The sequence below is a fragment of the Cetorhinus maximus genome, chromosome 15 (assembly GCF_964194155.1).
Source record: "Cetorhinus maximus chromosome 15, sCetMax3.hap1.1, whole genome shotgun sequence".
Classification (NCBI taxonomy): Eukaryota; Metazoa; Chordata; class Chondrichthyes; order Lamniformes; family Cetorhinidae; genus Cetorhinus; species Cetorhinus maximus.
This window is the reverse complement of record NC_135893.1, coordinates 3,895,370-3,916,928: the sequence shown is the minus strand read 5'-3', so window position 1 is coordinate 3,916,928 and position 21,559 is coordinate 3,895,370. Positions and strand designations below refer to the sequence as shown.

Sequence of the window (21,559 nt, the reverse complement as noted above, 5' to 3'; positions counted from 1 at the left end):
CTGGAAGACACATGTACACAGTCTGTTTCCCTTGTACTGTTCAAGACTTTGCTTTATAACTTAGCCAAGGATTTGCAAAATTCATCACAAGCCCCATCCACTGTAGATTCGAGACAACACTAGGACTTGGAACTCCCATCTCTGAAGTAATTATTCTCTTGGTTTTCATTGCTCAAAAATACACCAGCCTAAAATTGGAATTGAAAGTGGTGAATAATGATTTAAATGTGAAAATATGTTGCTCTGCAGATCCTCCCATCCCAACCAATGCACCAACGCCTGTACCTCCCAGGACTAAAGTTAGGCGAGTTTCCAAAGGACGGAATGTTACAATTCAGTGTGGACGAAAGGTTGCTCATAAGAAAGGGATATTGCAGTAAGTAATGTTTTTTAAATGATCCATACTTCTGAATACATTCAATAACTTCATATTTTATGTGATTCATTTCCATTTTGAGCAGCTAGTATGAGCATCAACCAATCTGGTATAATTACTGAATATAAAGTTCCCTTTTCTTTGCACCTGTAATGTATTTTCACCCCAACCTGAGGATAGCACCTCCATATAAACCAGTGGAACATGGTTGCAGGACTATCTTTATGGATCCTTGTCACATCCTGAGATCCACTCAGTGCCATGCGCCGCCATATGAACACACTCGCCCTCTCCCTCCAGCAGCATCGACTCACCCTATCTCTAAGCTGACCTTGCCCCCAGTTTCATTTTATTCTTCATCTCATCCGATGCCTCAACAAGAAACTTTGTGTCTTTCTTTCAGGTGCAAAGGAACGCAAGCTCCAACAACTCATCGACACCAACACCCACCCAGGACCCTACACCCCTGCCCGTCCCTCTGTCCCCACCCCGTCTTCCAATCCCAGCCCCGGCCGTGTATTCACTATACCCCCTGACCTTCCCCTCTCCGATGCTGAACGTTCAGTGCTCAGCAAAGGACTCAGTTTCATACCCTTACGCCCTCATCTCAATGAATTTCGGGCTCGGCACGATGCTGAACTCTTCTTCCACCGTCTTCGTCTCCGTGCTCACTTCTTTAGGCAGGAGTCCTCTCCCCGTTCAACAGATCCTTTTACCCACCTCCAATATTCTCCCTCCACCTGGACCCCTCCCTCTGGATTCTTACCTTCTCTTGATCTTTTCATTGAGAACTGTCGGCGTGACATTAGCCGTCTCAATTTCTCTGCTCCTCTCACCCATTCTAATCTGTCTCTCTCTGAACTTACTGCACTCCGTTCTCTCAGGTCCAACCCCAACATTGTCATCAAACCCGCTGACAAGGGTGGTGCTGTTGTTGTCTGGTGCACTGACTTCTACCTCGCAGAGGCTGAGCGTCAACTCACAGACACTTCCTCCTACCTCCCCCTGGACCATGACCCCACCACTGAACATCAAGCCATTGTTTCCAGGACTGTCACTGACCTCATCTCCTCTGGAGATCTTCCTTCCACAGCTTCCAACCTCATAGTCTCCCAGCCTCAGACAGCCCGCTTCTACCTCCTACCCAAAATCCACAAACAGGACTGTCCCGGCAGACCGATCATGTCAGCCTGTTCCTGCCCCACGGAACTCATTTCTTGCTATATGACTCCATTCTCTCTCCCCTTGTCCAGTCTCTTCCCACCTACATCCGCGATTCCTGACGCCCTACATCATATCAACAATTCCCGTTCCCTGGCCCCAACCGCCTCCTCTTCACCATGGACATCCAATCCCTCTACACCTCCATCCCCCACCGGGATGGTCTGAGGGCCCTTAGCTTCTTCCTCGAACAGAGACCCAAACAATCCCCATCCACCACTACTCTCCTCCGTCTGGCTGAACTTGTTCTCTCACTGAACAATTTCTCCTTTAACTCCTCTCACTTCCTCCAAATAAAGGGTGTGGCTATTGGTACCCACATGGGCCCCAGTTACGCCTGTCTCTTTATGGGGTATGTGGAACATTCCTTGCTCCAGTCCTACTCCGGCCCCCTCCCACAACTCTTTCTCCGGTACATCGATGACTGCTTTGGTGCTGCTTCATGCTCTCGTCTGGACCTGGAAAAATTTATTAATTTTGCTTCCAGTTTCCACCCCTCCATCATTTTCACATGGTCCATCTCTGACACTTCCCTTCCCTTCCTTGACACCTCTCTGTCTCAATTTCTGATGATAGACTGTCCACCAATATCCATTACAAGCTTACCGACTCCCACAGCTACCTCGACTACAGCTCCTCACACCCCGCTTCCTGTAAGGACTCCATCCCATTCTCTCAGTTCCTTCACCTCCATCGCATCTGTTCTGATGGTGCCACTTTCAAAAACAGTTCCTCTGACATGTCTTCCATCTTCCTTAACCGTGGTTTTCCACCCACGGTCGTTGACAGGGCCCTCAACCATGTCCGGCCAATCTCCCGCGCATCCGCCCTCACACCTTCCTCTCCCTCCCAGAAACATGATAGGGTCCCCCTTGTCCTCACTTATCACCCCGCCAGCCTCCGCATTCAAAGAATCATCCTCCGCCATTTCCGCCAACTCCAGCATGATGCCACCACCAAACACATCTTCCCTTCACCCCTGCGGCGGCATTCCGCAGGGATCGTTCCCTCTGGGACACCCTGGTCCACTCCTCCATCACCCCCTACACCTCAACCCCCTCCCACGGCACCTTCCCATGCAACCACAGAACGTGCAACACCTGCCCCTTTACTTCCCCCCTCCTCACAGTCCAAGGACCCAAACACTCCTTTCAAGTGAAGCAGCATTTCACTTGCACTTCCCTCAGCTTAGTCTACTGCATTCGCTGCTCCAAGTACAGTCTCCTCTACATTGGAGAGACCAAACGCAGACTGGGTGACCGCTTTGCAGAACACCTGCGGTCTGTCTGCAAGCATGACCCAAACCTCCCTGTCGCTTGCCATTTCAACACTCCACCCTGCTCTCATGCCCACATGTCCATCCTTGGCCTGCTGCAATGCTCCAGTGAAGCTCAATGCAAACTGGAGGAACAGCACCTCATCTTCCGATTAGGCACTTTACAGCCTTCCAGACTTAACATTGAGTTCAACAACTTCAGATCATGAACTCTCTCCTCCATCCCCACCCCCTTTCCGATCCCCCTTTTTCCAATAATTTATATATTTTAATATATTTTTCTTTTCCCACCTATTTCCATTATTTTTAAATTTATTTCCATCCATTGTTTCATCTCCACCTTTTAGCCTATTTCGTTCCCTTCCCCCACCCCACCCCCACTAGGGCTATCTGTACCTTGCTCATCCTGCTTTCCACCCTTAATGTCACCATTAGCACATTCCTTAGCTAATATCACCGTCAACACCTTTGTCCTTTTGTCTGTGACATCTTTGGCAATCTCTTCTTTGCTTCCACCTATCTGTCCAACTCTATCTGTCCCATCCCCCTCAACCAGCTTATATTTCACCACATTTCTATATTTCCTCAGTTCTGATGAAGAGTCATACGGACTCGAAACGTTAACTGTGTTCCTCTCCGCAGATGCTGACAGACCTGCTGAGTTTTTCCAGCTAGTTATGTTTTTTTTATCTTTATGGTCTTTCCATGTGAGATTACAAATTTACTGCCAATTATCAGGCGCAGTTTCACTCCTTTAGGCACATACTCGCTAGGAGTTGGCTTGAGATTAATTTTGCTGAGGATTTATCAGCAAGGGGACTTTGTCTGGGGTAAATTTAAAACCTGGGTCAGTGTTTAATCCACCACTTTTTAAAAGGATTTAACCAGCGTGGCATTAATTACTTGTACACATGCCCACTACTCAGTGGGAAAATATTACTGGTTTCCATTGGTTTAGGATCTGTTAAATCTGTATCCCATGTGCTTTGATTTTTCTACTCTCAGTTGAATCTAATTTAAGTACCTGCTCAGCATCTAAATTATTCATGTTCTTCATGGAACTAGAATATTGCCCCTGGAAATGAATTGTCTATGCAACTGGTCTGCATCGATTGATGTAGGAATGAATCAGTTTACAAGTGGTTTGATTTAGATGATGATTAAATTGCACATGGTCGAGGCATTAACAAATCCTCAGGAACCAGATGCCTTGCTCATCAGAATTCTTTGCAGTAGTTGCACCATCATATCTTTAATCATGGATGATTAACAGAGGCTTTTGTACTGTTGAAATACTGGAGAATTAACCTCAATAGCTGAGGCATGGCCAAAGAGGGCAGCCCTTTGCTTTTTTTTATTATTCATTCATGGGATACAGGCATCGCTGGCTAGGCCAGCATTTATTGCCCATCCCTACCTAATTGCCCTTGTTCAGAGGGCATTTAAGAGTCAACCACATTGCTGTGGGTCTAGAGTCACGTGTAGGCCAAACCAGGTAAACTTCCTTCCCTAAAGGGGCATTAGTGAACCAGATGGGTTTTTACAACAATCGACAATGGTTTCATGGTCATCAGACTTCTATTGAATTCAAGTTTCACCATCTGCTGTGGTGGGATTCGAACCTGGGTTCCCAGAGCAATAATTACCCTGGGCCTTTGGAATACTAGTCCAGTGACAATATCACTAGGCCACCGCCTATTATATCTAATAAACAATCTGGTTTTAAAGCAGTTTGGGATATCCTGAGGCTGTGAAAGACACTATCGAAATACAAATTCTTTCTTTCTTAAATCTTCTTTTATTTCTGAAATAATTGTATCATTCAAATCTGAACAAGATCCAGAAGTTCTCCTGCAATCCAGTCTTTGTTTGGTGACATATTTAAGAGTTTTGGACAGGCTGAAGTCTGTTTTACCACTGACATGAGTTTAGATGACCTGAGAACTGACAGAACCAGAGACCCAGAAATTAAAGGGATCTTGAAGAAGATTTTCATACAGCTCACGCCTTCAGCTCAGCTTGTATAACTCTTTCGGATGTAAGCCAGGACAAATAACGTTTGTGGTTTCTCAAGAGTCTGTTTGCTGGCTAGGCATGCAAGTAGCATATTATGTAAAAGCAAAAAAACTGCGGATGCTGGAAATTCAAAACAAAAATAAAAATACCTGGAAAAACTCAGCAGGTCTGGCAGCATCTGCGGAGAGGAACACAGTTAACGTTTCGAGTCCGTATGACTCTTCAACAGAACTAAGTAAAAATATAAGCAGCTTATATTTCACCTAAGTAATCCTGTGTGGCAGAGCGACAAATGAGCCAGGCATCCTGTTCTTAAAGACTGACACCTGCCATTGCATGTTTGTATGTGGAGTCCTGGGCAGGCTCCTCTATGTTCAAATACAGTGACTGTGCGGGCAGATGTGAAGAAGCAGCTTTGGTAGCAGAGTGCAATGGATGCTTCTGGAATAGTGTGAATCGCCCTAGCTAGCAGAGGCTGTGTGGATGGGGAATTGCTTTTTGTAATAGCCAAATTGAAAGCGTAAAGCCAGTTGGTCATTATAGCCTCAGCACTTTTATCACTGCTGACACTCAGAACCACAAGAGGTTCTGAATTTGTAAGTAGCTCTAAGTGGAAGTCTGGAAAGATAACCGATGTCCTGTTCATCATGACCCCTTATAATTTCGCACACAGCTACTATTATTCGTTGTTGAGATTCAAAATTACAACAATTACATCTGATATTTACATCACTTAACTCTTGCTTTTTAATTGACTTTCTGCTCTAACAATGCTGTTTATTCAGTGGTCTAGTCAAAGATGTTTTATGTGTACATTCATACCTCATTGAAGATTGTTACCTTTTATAGCAATTCATTTTCTACATCAAAGCTATTTAATTACCTTAAGTTTAAATAAATACTTGCTAATACTCATTTAGCTGCAAGGATTTCTATACATCTGCATATTGGGCCAAATGGCCTTTTTCTGTGCTATACATTCAATGTAATTAGCAATAATACATTGGTAAATTCCTAAATAACTACATTTGGTATCACCAAACTGAGTTGGTGCCTGTGAAATTTCAGATGTCCTCCCATCAGTTTTATTAATCCTCTGTTCTCTTTGAGTGGTGCCATAGGATCTTTTATGTCCACCTGAGAGGGTAGCCGGGGCCCCCTCATCCAATAGAGTCTTGTGAAATTTGGGATAGTCTATTGGTGTATCTTGTTGATTGACTCCTTTTGACATCACAGATTCATAAGTATAAATTCATTTTCAGGTGGTATAAAGATGGTGAACTATTAGAGTTTTCATATCCTGGTTACATCGCCATGATGGGTAGTAAGCTCAGCATCATTGCCAATGCAATCAATGAAGGAACCTACACTTGCCTAGTGAAGAAAAAAGGCAAAATCCTTACAAAATACTCTTGGCAGCTGAGTGTTAAAGAATAAAGAAACTCTTTAAATAAATGTCGTCTGTAATAATTTGCCAGTCAATTTATTGCATTTTTATAAAAAACAAACCAGTGTCTGTATGGTGATGTGTATTCAGTGCACTGTTTGTAGATGTGAAATTTTCTGTTTTTTGGTTTGGATGTTTGTACAGTGATCTTTAAAAATACATTAAATCTGACTGACCAGTGTGTCAAAATGTTGAACTGAAGGCTATATTTTTAAAGAATATTTGATGTCTTGTTTTTTTTTCACAAAAGGCCAGGGATTTGAGCAGATTTATGTGGGTTTGCCCAGAGTGCTTTAAGTCCCAATTGCTGTCTACCCAAAAAGAGGGATGTATAAAATATTTGAGTGAGGGGGGGAGCGTTTTTATGATCTAGTAGTAAGGCCATCACAACCAAACCTTCCCACCTCATGCACACTACACATCACTGGGTCTTTAATTTTTCATCTGCCTAACACATGAATACTCCTCCCCAACATAGACCAGGAATCAAACTTCAAACTAGCTAGATGTCTAACTATCATAGCAACCTCTTGTGATGTATTAGCTCCTGAGCCATTGAGATTTGATCATTATCATATTAGGGTTAACAAGACCTTGATTGTGGCTTCTTTTTCTCCCAGTCACAGCTGCCCCCATTATATTACAGCCTTGTCCAGGAATCCTAAATTTTGCATTCTTTCACTGAACTTATAGACAGCAGGTTTTGTAGTTTGTTCAACTGCATCACAAGCAGCCAGCCAAGTTATCAGTTGGAAAGTACCAGATACTAGATTGCGCAGATCATTTTTCCTTTTCCCTGTGGGCTAACTCAACTAAGTCACTCTGTTCAGGTTTGGAGCTTCATCTCACCTGAGATTTACTTTGGAAGTACCTAGAACTCTGGGATAAATTTATTCCTTATATAGGGACTCAGCAAATTGAACATGTTTTGCATTTGATATCCTAAGGGATATTTGCCTTTATTAGACAAGGCATAGAATATAAGAGCTGGAAGATTATGTTGGAGCTGTATAAAACGCTAGTCAGGCCACAGCTGGAGTAGTGTGTGCAGTTCTGGTTGCCACACTATAGGAAAGATGTGATTGCGCTGGAGAGGGTGCAGAGATTCACTGGGATGTTGCCTGGGCTGGACCGTTTCCTTAAAGCAGAGAAGGCTGAGGGGGGGGGGACCTGATAGAGGTGTACAAAATTAAGATGGGGTGTAGCTAGAAAGGAGGTGTCAATAACCAGGGGGCATAGATTTAAGGTATGGGGCAGGAGGTTTAGAGGGGATTTGAGGAAAAATCTTTTCACCCAGAGGGTGGTTGGAATCTGGAACATACTGCCTGAGGGGGTTTGTAGAGGCAGGAGAAGTATTTAGATGAGCACTTGAAACGCCATAGCATACAGGACTGTGGGCCAAGTGCTGGAAAATGGGATTAGAACAGATAGGTGCTTGATGGCCGGCACAGACAGAATGGGCTGAAGGGCCTGTTTCTGTGCTGTATAACTCTATGGCTGCTCCTACCTGCCATTTGTTTGGCTGGCTGGATGGTTGATGGTGGAGCTGCAGCAAACATCAAGTCCTCATTAACACCCAGAACAGATACAAAAATATTCAAGCAATTTTTTTTTATTCAAGTTTAAAAAGCACAATCCTGGCACAACAAAATCCATCTGGAATGGGTACAAGCAAATCTCCATATGGAGTTTTTAAAAAGAAAACAGCTTTTGGATGGTTATGTTTTTTTGGTTACAATGTTTACAGTTCCTTTTTAGTATAGTGCGTTAAGATTTTTTTCAATATTAGTGGCATTTTAATGTATTTTGGGTGATATTTTTTATTCCTTAAGATTTGATTATCCATGTTACTCGAGCACTGTCAGGAAACTATAATAATTCTCGATGTTATTGGAACTTATTGTAAAATAGAGTAATAGTGGGATGTGTGTGAGAGAGACTTAATTTGATTAAAGGCAGCTGGCCTAAAGGTTTTTTATGTAAACAATGGAGGAAGTTTAGAATGCAAGGTATAAAAGGATATTTGCGTTTTTAAAGGAGGTGAAATGTGTCACCTAGCCAGGTGAAGTTTTGAAAGTGTGTTTATTTTTCCCAAAGATTACTGGTAAAACTTGGTGCTATGAGAGATTTTTATTATCAGGAAGGTAAAAGTCCAAAGACATAGTGAAACAATGGGAATTTACATTCAAAGGGGAAAATATGTATAAAGGAGCAAAAGCTGTGTGTAAGGGAAGGCAATCTAAGATTCAACAAGTGTGAAACGTCTTCAGTCTGTATGTACCAAACTGCTGTCTCCAGGAACTGAAGTTAAGAGAACTCACTTTGAACTTGACTGTTCAGGGTATCATTTACATTGCCTGAGTCTTTTAAAATCCGTGTGTTTGACTGTTGTCTTAATGAAGGTGTAACTGGGAATCAGATTAATTATGGGATTTAAAAATTATTGTAGCAGCAATTTGTAGACATATGTATGTGCTTACAATCTTTTCTTTTATTAATAAATGTTAATTTAGTTTTATAAAAACCTCAAGATTTGGTGGTCTTATTATAACTGAATTCAAAGTCCGCAACTTGAAACATACAAATTGAAAATTAGTTGAAACAGTTGTTTCAAGTTTCCCTCTGGGATTTGAACTGCTCAGCATTTACCATCTGCTGTGTCATAACAAGTATGGCTAAATTTAGCATGTCTGTGAGGGGCAACAAATTAGAATAAAGGCAAGCTCTGCTGCACACTGCAATCCACAGCCATAATGACAGCTATAGTCAGACATTGGGGTAGTGCTGCTTGTTCTGTATTGGTAGTTATGACAAAGCCTTCAGACTTCTGCATCATGGTTGGATGCACAAGTGTGCAAATGGAACTGGTCAAGATGGGCTGTAAGTTCTGTGCAAATTTAATGTATTCCTCCCTATTCCTTAGCTTCTCGATGGGCAGGTCATCCAGAAAATATTCATAGAACTGGTGCATTGAATTGAAGCATTGCAAACCTCCCAACATCATCATCACAAGGAAGATCCCAGGAGCAAAATAATTCTGCTTGGAGAACCAATTCATGGACATCCAAGCTTTCTGCCAAGATTCAGGTTAAGTAGCAGGAGCCACAGGATGTCTAGTTCATTACCAAAAATTCCTCAGCTGTCAACAGTTTCATCTCTTGAATTACTGGTTGGTCTTGAATCCTTTAGTGAAAAGTCACACAGCATTTCATCAGTTGTTAGCAATTTTAACCATTTCATAATAAATGTTTATTGGGAACTTGGTTCCATGTAAAGAGATTGAAAGTCAGAAAGTAGTTAATTATCTTTGGTCAGACAAAAGCCCCCTATCAATCCGTGGGGTATGCATTCCAGAATTCTGTACCTGCGTCTATGATTTCAGAAGAATCCACTACTATCCTGTCCTATTTCTATTACTTAATCCTAAAAAATAAATGTTAAGCAGTTATTCAAGGGAGATCAGTAAAGAGTCCTGAAGTCAATAAAAGCTTTTTCCCCTTGAAGCTTAAGTTAGAATCTCAAATACTGATGCAGAACAAACTGATAACTCAGCAGTTGCTGCGTCAAAGTTTTGAAAACTGGATGTGAATTAAAGTGATCAGTAGAGGAAGCAGTTAAGTTTTTATCTAACTACGCAATTCCAAGATGGCAATAAACCAGACGTTATTTTTGTATTAACCTCTGCAATGATAAACAGATAATAGGGGCTCCCTTGCTATAATCATAAAGCTTGACCACCACCTATGCCTGAAAAATGGCTCAATCTAATAGAGTAGGGTGTCTTTCAGGTGTATTGTGGACAAGGGACACTGGAATTGGCTCTCATTTCGCACTTTTATGGGTCTAACAAGGTTCAATTTTTATTCCCTTAAACTGTGAATCCTAGTCCTTGGCAGAAAAACTTCCACGGATCCAAATTCCCACATACCTATGAAATTCTTAACAAGACTTCTATCACATCCTGGGGTAGACATTTTCTTTCTTCAATTCTGAGCTCTTCAGGATTCAGTTCTGTAGCCATGCTTGGGATTTTTTTCAATAAATCTACAGTTTTATTATATGGAAACCAAAACTGAAGACAATACTCCAGCTCTAGCACCACCAAGGCCAGATACTTCCTTAGATTTATAAACCACATTTGTCAAGCCATTTTATTCGCTTCCTTCACAGATTGAACATGACAGCTTTAACAATCTGTCCATCAAAGTTTCTAGGTCTCTTCTGCCAATACCTCAAGTATGTTTCATTTCGTACACAGCCATGCTTTTTCCTGATGACTATGTTGAACAGTATTTGCCCTGTAACTTAGGATCTCTTTGGATTATCTCACTGATTACGATATCTAATTTGTTATCTGTAATATTGTACACGATAAACAATATTCTGTACTTGAGTCACTTACAGAAAATATAAACAGCTGCCTACACAACTCCATTGGCAGACATTTGAGGCAAATCCCTTCCCATGCCCTTTGCTGTTTATCATTCAGCCACTTACCAATCCAGGCTAATACTTCATTTACCCCCATGGACATACATCAGCTGAATCAATCTATCATATGGACAATGTTAAATGCCTTCATGAATCCACTGCTTCAACTTTATTTCCCCCATGCTTGTCCTTTCTGTATCCGATCTTAGCATTCACTTACAGACCCTATCCTTCCAAATGATTCCTTGTCCAATCCCTTATCAAAGTCTGTTCCATTTTTACCACACTTGAGATCAGGTTTAGAGATCTTCATGGTTAACATGTTAATTATTTCCCAATCCAGTGGGACACAGACATTGAATGTTGTAATGAGCTTTGAAAGATATTGGTTAGTTCTGAGGTCTCAATCTCATTACCATTAGTGGTTAAATTGTCAAATTCCATACCCCCTTTCAGTGGAAAGAGTGATAAAATATTTAGTTCTTCAGGCATTGGTAATGCCCCTCTATACCCTTACTCATACTCCTGATAAACTTGAAACATCTTTTATCCTTTACATTCTTCACTATACTCATGTCTTTGCATCTCATCCATTTTTCAGTTTTTCTCTTTGATTTAAAAAAAAACTCATTTACAGGATGTGGGCATCGCTGGCTGGGCCAGCATTTATTGCCCATCCCTAGTTGCCCTGGAGAAGGTGGTGGTGAGCTGCCTTCTTGAACCACAGCAGTCTCTGGTGTAGGTACACCCACAGTGCTGTTAGGGAGGGAGTTCCAGGATTTTGACTCAGTGACAGTGAAGGAACAGCGATATATTTCGTAGTCAGGATGATGAGTGACGTGGCTCCAGGTGGCACTGGTGTTCCCACCTACCTGCTGCCTGTGTCCTTCTAGATGATAGTGGTTGTGGGTTTGGAAGGTGCTGTCGAAGCCGCCTTGGTGAATTTCTGCAGTGCATCTTGTAGATGCTACACACTGCTGCTACTGTGCGTCGGTGGTGGGGGGAGTGCCAATCAACCGGGCTGCTTTTTCCTGGATGGTGCCAAGCTTCTTCAGTGTTGTGGGAGCTACACTCATTCATGCAAGTGAAGAGCATTCCACCGCACTCCTGACTGCCTTGTAGATGGAGGACAGACTTTGGGGAGTCAGGAGGTGGGTTATTTGTCACACTATTCCTAGTCTCTGACCTACCTGTATAGCCACAGTATTTATATGGCTAGTCCAGTTCAGTTCAGTTTCTGGTCAATGGTAACCCCCAGGATGTTGATAGTGGGGGATTCAGTGATGGTAATGCCATTGAACGTCAAGAGGCAATGGTTAGATTCTCTCTTGGAGATCGTCATTGCCTGGCACTTATGTGGCGCGAATGTTACTTGCCACTTGTCAGCTCAAGCCTGGATATTGTCCAGGTCTTGCTGCATTGGGACATGGAGTGCCTCAGTATCTGAGGGGTCATGAATGGTGCTGAACATTGTGCAATAATCAGCAAACATCCCCACTTCTGACCTTATGATGGAAGGGAAATCGTTGATGAAGCAGCTGAAGATGGTTGGGCTGAGGACACTACCCTGAGGAACTCCTGCAGTGACGTCCTGGAGCTGAGATGATTGACCTCCAACAACCACAACCATTTTCCTTTGTGCTACGTATGACCCCAACAGGATGGGGGAAACTATATCAATCCAATTTGCCTACATAATATAAGAAGCTCATTAGCATTCACCTATCTTTCTACTAGTCCAATTCTCAAGTGCAAAACCTACCGTTACAAAAATTATTCAGGGATGTTTGATTTGCAATTTAACTCTACTGAAAACAAGCTGTAAGATCAGAACATTATAATGTAGGAAAAAGTTCAGAGTCCAGATTTCTGTTTTAAAAAGCTTGTAGAATAGATAATAACCCCTATGCAAATATAGACATTTTGCATTTAAGGCCATTCTACATGTACACGACTGGACAAACCACGTAGAGTCAGTTTTAAAAAATATCCTGCAAATTATAAACAACCTCCCACAATATGCACATTTCAAAATTAAGGTATGACTGTACATTTCACATTGAAAATGTATTGGCTCAATTAGAGCTTTGGTTCAGTGAAGTCCACCCTTGGTGCAGATAGACCATCAAAATCCCCTACGTCTCATCAATCTCTAATCTGTACCTTTCACAAGAGGCATTTAGCTCAGTGTGGAAAGCTGCCTAAAAAGAAAATTCACTGCATAACATTAATACGCCATCCATGTAGAATGGACTAATATATTGAAAAAAAATAAGCATCTCTACTCTCCAGCTGAAATCTCCACTCAGTTCAGCTAATCTAACACACCAAAAGTAAAACTTATTTTTAATGGGCTTTATTTTTAAATTTACCAAAACTCTACATGTACACAAAATATTCCACTTTAACCAGTCAAGAACAATTAAATTCTCCACATTGCAAATGACTTGATTGAATTATTTTACATTTTACAAATGAATATTTAAAAGCTTAAAAAAAATTGAAAGATGAAGCTTGCTGAGCTGTGATGCTGTATGAGAAATACAGCACAGTTTCTGCTACAAAGCAGAGTTTTAAGATGCCAAATGTGAAAGGCATCCTTTAGCTACTGCATTGTCTTTCATCCTGATCGTCAAATAAAAAGTCAGTGCATTAGAACTTTAGGCTGAAGCCAGGGCCAGCAGCAGAGGCTCCCTGGTTTGTGGTTGTTAGATGGAAGCCAGTGTCTTTCAAATCATCATCGCCCTGTAAAAGGAAAGAGATCGCAAATAAACCAACCAACTAAAGCTGCTTACAAAGCACCTGTTTCATTTCTCTCCTTTCTCACCCTATGCGCCTTTTTGTTTCCTCCTTAGTCAGGACAGGATAACCAGAGAACACGACTGTTACAGGTTTTTTTACAGACCTGCTGAGCATGACCTCCCGTCTGCAGTGGGCTTTACTGGAGCTGCAAAGTGCTCAATACAGAGATAAAGCTTGGTAGGCGGCGAATCCAACCTATTGTCGTGAATTAAGCGGATAAGTGGCTAAAAGCAGCTGCTTCACTTTGGAAAAAAAGAGTCATCAGGCTGCAGGACAAGATCATTAATGAACTACCACTAAGCTTCAGTCTGTGATATCATAACAATTTCCTCAATCATCCAACCGCGGCAATGTGAACGGTCACTGGTCCAAGAGGAAAATTATTTTATCTCCGTCAGATCATTTTTTATGTTCAACAGTTGTGGTATAAACAGCATTAGAAATTAAGAATAAATAGTGGTACTGGGAGCTACTTCACACAAAGAAAAAGAGTTTAGTAAAGCACAGTTTGGGGATATAAAATTTTTTGAGTGTCCACTTGAATGTTGAAGAAAACACCAAGATATGTAACACTAGGATAAAGCGCTGGTTGTTTATCACAGTTGGTGACAGCATGGGAGTGTTTTGAGGTAATATCATACAAAACACATACTTTAAAGAATAATCTTTCCTGCAACATACTTAGTAAGCTAGTGATTTCAAGGTTACTTAAGTGTAAATAGGTTTGAATGAGTAAGAGATTGAGGATATGATGGAAATGTGGCCATAATGGCTTTGAGATCAACTACAAAGGGACAGGCTTATTGAATCATCATTTTAAAACACTACAGATCTTTACCACCAGACTTAGTTTCTCAGACACTCTGCAGACCTCCACCTCACAAACACATACACTCAAACCTACCCAGAACTCTACTAATCCTTTCCTGCACTTCAAGTCCTCCATCCATGGCTCCCTGTCCAATCTATCTCAATTAAAACCCTCTCTGTCCTTTGCCCCAACTTCTTCCAGCCTTATTTGTGTAAAAAGCAAAACTTTACTGATTCACTATAGGCAAAGCCTCCGGCTGAGTCCATGTTTAACTCTGTTAATCAGTCTTCGCACATGGTTCCCAATTCAGGTTTCTGACCCCTTCTCAAGGCTGCACCATTGGTATCCCTACTCTTTGGACCTCTCTCCCTAAACCCGTCCAACTTGCTAGCTCATGCCTTTAAAATGCTCAATTCTTTTAGATGAAGCTTCCAGTCACCTTTCCTACAATGGTTACAATCATTCTTTCCATTGTGAAGTGGTTTTTAAGTGTTAAAATCCTTGTATCCAGTTATGCATAAAAATAAAAACTTGCCAGTTGACTATAGCCAAGTCCGCCTTCAGGGGGTCGAGGACTGGTTCCACGTTTAACTCTTTGTTGCTCACTCTTTGCTGGCCAGGTTGGGAACATAGCTGATTCTATAGGGAGCGGCGTTTCCCTGAAATATTCATGTTTCAATGCTTCTTCAGCCGTAATTCTTTTGGCAGGGCAGTAAGTCAAAAATCTGTTTCAAAAAGAGAAAGAATTCTAGATATCTTGCAGAGGCTTTGCTAACTTTGTAAATATACGTGCTCTTATCAAAATATTAATCTTTTAAGTAGCTGCAAAAGTATATTTCACAGCCAGGACAAAAGACTGTTTGTTTGTTATCAGCAAATTGCTTGAAATGAAATAAAAATTAAATAATTTTCAATAAAAATGGTGGAAATTTCAAATGCAGCAATCACATGCCATGTTTACTTACTTGAGTTTTAAAACTTGTTCAAATTTCAGGCCGACGCAGCAATGATGGACAGGGTTTAACTTGAAAGACCCTCATGCAATTTGTAGTCTATTGGAGTCCAAGATTGTTATCGCTAAATCACCACTTCCCAATTTACGTCACTTACTTTGCACTTACACACCTGTGGTGTTTAATTTACTTTCTCAATTTAAAAAAGAAACTTTGCAATTTCATGCTCTTTGAGAGTTTTGGAGAAAACACCCACATGCACCAAATGCTGGAGAATGGAACACTTTTGCCATCCAGATTAAGTAGATTGTACTCCTAATTTGAGGGCAGAAATTTGTTCAAATAAAATGCGAGTCATGAAGTCGTGATTAGGTGACCCAGAATGGTTACGAGTGAGACAAAGGGACAGTTCTTTTTCCCGAGGCAATGGAACATGTGTGTGTGGAGCTCAGCGTTGGCAGGAAATGGCAGTGTCTTAACTCTACTACCCAAATTCACAGGAAAGGTTCTACATTCTTGCACATTAGTGTCCAACCTCAGAGGCGCAACCCCTTACAACAGCAGTGTGAATTTTTCTACCGCCTGCACAAGCTATTTTTACACACTCTAAGAATGCCATTCTAGTGTCAAATGATGGGTTGTGGGATGCATCCATTATTAATTGGGCTCAGAAAACCCAACGGCATTTTATTTGGGGTCTTTACTACCAGGAATCAAAAGACACATTCACCCAATCATTCTGGGTTGAGTTGAAAGAGCAACAAGAAAGCACTATGCACGCAGGTTCAATTTCTTCCCAACAAATCCTCTCTGGTCTCTAATAGCGCAACTTGGAGTTAATTAAACAACACAAAGACTACGGAATTCACATGGTAACTCCTCTACACTTACTTGTTCATGAGGTCAAAACCTTGATCAGATAAAAGGGCCCCAAACCTCTTACGGAGGTTGTTGAATGGATATTCGGTAAAGGTCATTTTCTTCACTGCAGGAAGTTCATTGTAACCAGGCCAGATCTTCTCGCTCGGTGTGCCCAACTCCTGTAAGAAGAAAATAATTACAGTTCAATTTAATGTAATGAGGGCAAGTTGCATTTTATATTGTAGCTTGCACTTTTAATGATTCCGTCAATGCAGATGCAGCAGTGTAGTTACAAAGAAAATGTAAAGGAAATCCTAAACCAACCTAGCTTAGATTATCTGAAGAATTGCAAACATTCTATCAGTCTGCCCATCAACTGGAATCTAGAGCTAAGAGATTACTGAGAAATTAGTCATTTTATCAAGTTGAGGGTTTGATGATCCACAAGGCAGGAGGGGGGAACAGAAAGGTAGCAAAGGCACTAATGGATCTGATGGGTCCAATGACGTTTTAGCAAGTAGATGCCAAACTGTGCCAACTACTGCAAGAACACCTACACAGCACAGGTCTGGCAATTACATAGACAGCTTAAAAATAGTGCACAGCAACAATAGGTAAAATTTAAAGTGCATGTGTTGAAGTGGAAGATGGAGGGAGTCAGGCCTCTGAGATTGGAGCAGCTTTATCATGAATACTGTCCAAGGGAATGTGGTCAGGATTATTTTTTGGTGTAGAGCAATTGGAAATGCACCAAGCAGGCAGGTTTGAGAAAAGCTGCATTGCAGGAACTTACACTGATTAGTGGAAAACAGAAAGTGAATAGTATAGACACTGGCCTCATCTCTACCAATTCATCTTGTGTACCTGTTTTAATAAGGTCACATACCTTAAAGATTTTGTTAATCTGATCAATTTCTGATTTCCCTGGAAACAGAGGTTTCTGAGTTAGGAATTCAGCAAAGATGCAGCCCACTGACCACAGATCAATAGCAGTCGAGTATTCCTACAAAGAAAACAAAATGGTAAGATGCCAGCAGCAGCGTTTTCATACATTTATTTTCAAAAAGAAACCTTTCAATGATCCTAAAACAAGGATCAAAATAGTCCCTAACTGAGTAGGTAAAGAGATACATATTTAATTGTCCAAATTCAGAATCTGCAAACAGTATCTGTTGTGTAGGGATGCTAGCATGGTCAGGCCCAATATTTTTCCTCGTGAACTCCCCAATGTTAAAAACCAATCTACTGATAGAGAGTCCATCTCAACACAGCGAGATGTGGGCCGTTTAAAATAAATGCCCAAGGAAATCCAATTTTACACGACAACTGCAATGAGCAGTTCCACAAGATTGCCAATTGTTATTCACTGATTCTGCACATCTGTTGCAAATTATGCTCCACATTCACCTTAAATTAATGGAACAGACATTTTACTTCCACAGGAATGAACCAGCCACATGTTACAGTTTAATTAGACAACTGTGTATGTTGGTGGGAAGGGGGGAGGGGCACAACATCTCAGCAAAACTGGGACAGAACACCATTTTAAACTTATGCTGTTTTAGGCTGCACTATTTCAATGGCACCAATGGAAACCTAAGTAACTGATTGATAAAGCCACCTGAATGCTGGCAAGGTACATACACAACCATAACAGACACTACCATAACAGATACATCACACAAGTAGGTTCGCTACATAAAGACAATTACTATTGTCTATGTTGATCTACAGAAATCAAATCAAAAGCACAGATGCTGTTGCAAAGAGTTCTTCTCACTTTCCTCTTCCCAGGCTCACATCACTAACCTTTGCTCCAAGGAGCAGCTCAGGTGTTCGATACCAGAGTGTTACTACTACTGGCGTGTAAGGCTTCAATGGGGAGCCATACTCTCGAGCAAGTCCAAAGTCGCCAATCTAGAGAACATTCAGTAAAATGTGTTTTAAATTATTACACAGGCAAGTTAGCATCTATCACTGAAACAACTCAGGAACATCTTTCAATATTCTACAAATATTAAGTACTTCAAAGGGAACACTGCATCAACACAGGCTTTATCTGCTGCAGAATCATCAACCTTGAATTTGCTGATCTTAAAAAAGAAAATAGATGAACTTTACTGCTTACTTTAAACAGTATTTACCAGTGATGCAATTTATAATTGAACTATGAATGCATATTAGATTTGTCAACTTGCACCTGGTTGGAAAGAGTATCAATAATTAGCAGTCACTCATTAGTGTTAATACACCAATTTACACCGATAGTATAGGCCAGGGAGGCTTTAATGTTGTGTGTCAAAGAGCAATCAGCAATTTTGCATCAGATCCCATTCTTGGCATAACGTTATGAGAGAGATAACAAGCAGAGAAAGAGTGGTTTGAAAAAGAAACAAGTGGGAGGAAAAGGGATTAATCATATTTCCTTTTCAGTCATTCTGAGCTACTCTCATGCACCTACACCTGAATAAAGACTAAAACCAGCCTGGGTACATGGCTGGGAACAGGTTGTTTGTTGCCTTACAGTAAGGAATGGTGCAGAGACCTGTACAGCAAGGGAAATAAGAAAACATGTCATTAATTAAACAGGGGTAAGAGTTTAACAATAAGAACTAATGAAAAATGGTGGAGGACTACAGACTGTACATTGCATAAAATAGGGAGTGAAACAAGAAACTGCAAAACTAGAAATGTGCGTGCTTATGAATAACACAAACTCGGAAGGTGGCAGTCACAAATGCATAAGTTTCAGAGGAAGAGGGACTAGGGCATCATCCTTATCAAAGTGGAAACAGGCCAGTAATGTCTACAGTCTCATTGTAGTAGGACTGACCTTAAGGATTCCTGAATGGCTGAGTAGGAGATTAGATGTCTTTAGGTCTCGGTGTAAGATCCAGTTATCATGAAGATGTCGAACGCCTTTTAGGAGTTGTATCATAAGTGTTTTAACTTCCCCTGGAAACGGATTTTAAAGATTGGTGAGTTTTCCTATGTAGGTGTCTCCATCACCTGCCCCCTGGTCCTAAGTCAGCAATACTGCAATTGCAACTACAGTGTGCTTGCCCTCCTCAGCCTTTCTACAACTGTTGATATGGCCAAAGGCCAACTCTCATCCTCTGTGGTATTGCGTTATCATTGTCACATCCCTCCTTCTCCATGAAAGTCAAACATCCTGTAATAGTTTCTCCTCGTACAACCACAATCACACTGGTTGTGCACCAAGCGTCAATCCTTAGCCTTCATAATGCTCACTTACACACGGCTTCTTTGGCAGCATTGTTCACCGATGGAATCAGCTTCTGTACATTGCCAACACCCAGCTATATCGCTCCACAAGCTGCCTTTATTCCACTGTTGTTGTGGTGCTCTGTTCTGATGTCAATGAGCCAGAGCTTTCTTCAAACAGGAGCAAGGCTGAAGATATCCTCTTCTTCTCTCATTAGTTGCCCTGATTCCAGCTCCCCCACTCTGGTTGCTCTCTCAGGCTACACCTGACCATTCCCAATCTCAGTGGCCTACCCCACCTTGAAACGAGTATAAAACCCCATATCCGTCCTATCCTTATGACTACTTAATTCCAACTTCAAAACACTGCCCTTCTTCCATCTGCACCACACACGCCGCCAATGGCAATCCCTGATGTTGTTGTCATCGCTAGCCTCAACTGTTCCAAAACCCTCCCAGCCAGCCTTAGAACCTCTACATAGGAATAGAATAGGCCATTCAGCCCCTTGAGCCTATTCCATCATTTACTGAGATCATGGCTGATCTTTACCTTAACCCCATCCACCTGCCTTTTATACTGTTGTCTAGCAAAAATCTATTAACCTCTACAATCTCCAATTCATGCAAAATTCCACTGCCCGCACTTATCCTACATTACTCGTTATCCCAAATTTACCAAGTTCATTCTCTACTGCATTGATTTCAATGTTCTACCCTCATTTACAAATCCCACCAGTGTCTTGTTCCACTCTGCAAATTTCCCCAGATTTACAGCCCAGCCTTCCTTCCTACTCTGCTCTGCTGGAATTCTTGTCCTCTGCTCTGTCACTGGTGGTAGTTCAGTCAGCTATCATAGCCCTACCTTGCAAATTCATTTCTGAAATTCCCCTCCTGGTCACATTGCTCCCGAATTGCAACAACCTCGGTCAAATCTATAATTTCAATCACCTTCCCTAACAGTCATTACAACTTTATAAAGTTCCTTCAGAAATTCTACCTATTTGTGTCAACTGCAGTGGATAATCCAAAAGGTGCCAAAAAATCCTTTGAAAACAATTCCTGTGGTTATGGTACAGGACTAGAAAGCCAGAGTTCGCGAGTTCCAATCAAGTTATGAAATTGAATGTAATAAATCTAGTCATTTGCAGGCTAGCATCAAAAATGACAGTGAAATTTGCTGGGTGTAGTAAAAACCCACCAACATCCTTCATGGAAGGGAACCTGTCACCCCTACCCTGTCTGATTTGCATATGACTGGACTCCAGTCACACATTTCAGGGTTGGTTCAGGATCCTCAGAACAACAAGGGATGGGGAATGCTGTTAGTGTTATCCACATCCCAAACATTAATTATCTACACAAAGCATGCTGGTAAGCAAATTTTTTTTTTAGGTCAAAAAGAGTTACACAGGGCTGATCGAAAATCTGAAGTTTGGTTCCGCACAGTGGCCAAGTTACATACTGCATGCAAATTTTAAAAGCACGTTTGCAGATACAACATATAATGCCAACAATCTGACTGGCTGATAAAAACCCACATTCCTAAAATGCATTCAACTGCTAAGGTTCAGTAATTACAATCTACAAACTCAAAATGAATGCAACAGAGAGGTGTGCGCTGTGGTGAAAGATGCTGAGCTATTGACAGCTTGATCTTCATCACAATATCAAACACGGTGGAGGGTTTATTTTGAAGTATGGAAATTGTGTTAACATCCAAAAGTTATTTCCTATGAAAGATGATCATCACACATATTTATTAATGAAACATATATCACAAGGCATTTGACAAAAAAAAGGGGGAAAAAACCTTAAGGTCAATATTACAGCATTACTGTGGATCTTAGCCCTCAAACTCCTCACACAGGATCACTCCAGTATCCAAAATACAAACATGTTTGAAATATTATCAAGCTTTGCTATCCTTACTTAGAAATCACTAGGCTGGATGAACCTAAAAATTAGAATAATTTGATTCCAGCTCCACAGACTGTAAGCAGCGTTCTGAATAATCAGCGAACATTACAAGAACAGTTACTGGTCTCTGGGAGTCATAGCAATAGTAAGGTGGCTTCTGCTCAAGTAGGAAATTTATCCTGAAAGGAGGGGAAGTTGAAAAGTGGAAATTCTATATTTTTTA

General features: G+C 41.3%; 2 protein-coding genes across 39 annotated transcripts in view; one reads left to right on the top strand and one right to left on the bottom strand.

The window, feature by feature from the left end:
* Window positions 1-6,525, top strand: part of mmp23ba (matrix metallopeptidase 23ba) — a 28,735-nt gene extending 22,210 nt beyond the window's left edge. The window contains exons 7-8 of the mRNA XM_078557744.1: window positions 250-376; window positions 6,152-6,525. Coding sequence (XP_078413870.1) covers window positions 250-376; window positions 6,152-6,326 — 302 coding nt within the window. The 3' untranslated portion in view covers window positions 6,327-6,525. The remainder of the gene's footprint in view (window positions 1-249; window positions 377-6,151) is intronic.
* A 6,584-nt stretch (window positions 6,526-13,109) lies between these two features.
* cdk11b (cyclin dependent kinase 11B) overlaps window positions 13,110-21,559 on the bottom strand; it is a 45,697-nt gene continuing 37,247 nt past the window's right edge. For all 38 annotated transcript variants that reach the window (XM_078557705.1, XM_078557709.1, XM_078557713.1 and 35 more), the window contains 6 exons: window positions 19,028-19,149; window positions 18,004-18,111; window positions 17,081-17,197; window positions 16,225-16,373; window positions 14,916-15,105; window positions 13,110-13,512 (listed from right to left, as the gene is read on the bottom strand). In XM_078557705.1, coding sequence (XP_078413831.1) covers window positions 13,420-13,512; window positions 14,916-15,105; window positions 16,225-16,373; window positions 17,081-17,197; window positions 18,004-18,111; window positions 19,028-19,149 — 779 coding nt within the window. In that variant the 3' untranslated portion in view covers window positions 13,110-13,419. The remainder of the gene's footprint in view (window positions 13,513-14,915; window positions 15,106-16,224; window positions 16,374-17,080; window positions 17,198-18,003; window positions 18,112-19,027; window positions 19,150-21,559) is intronic.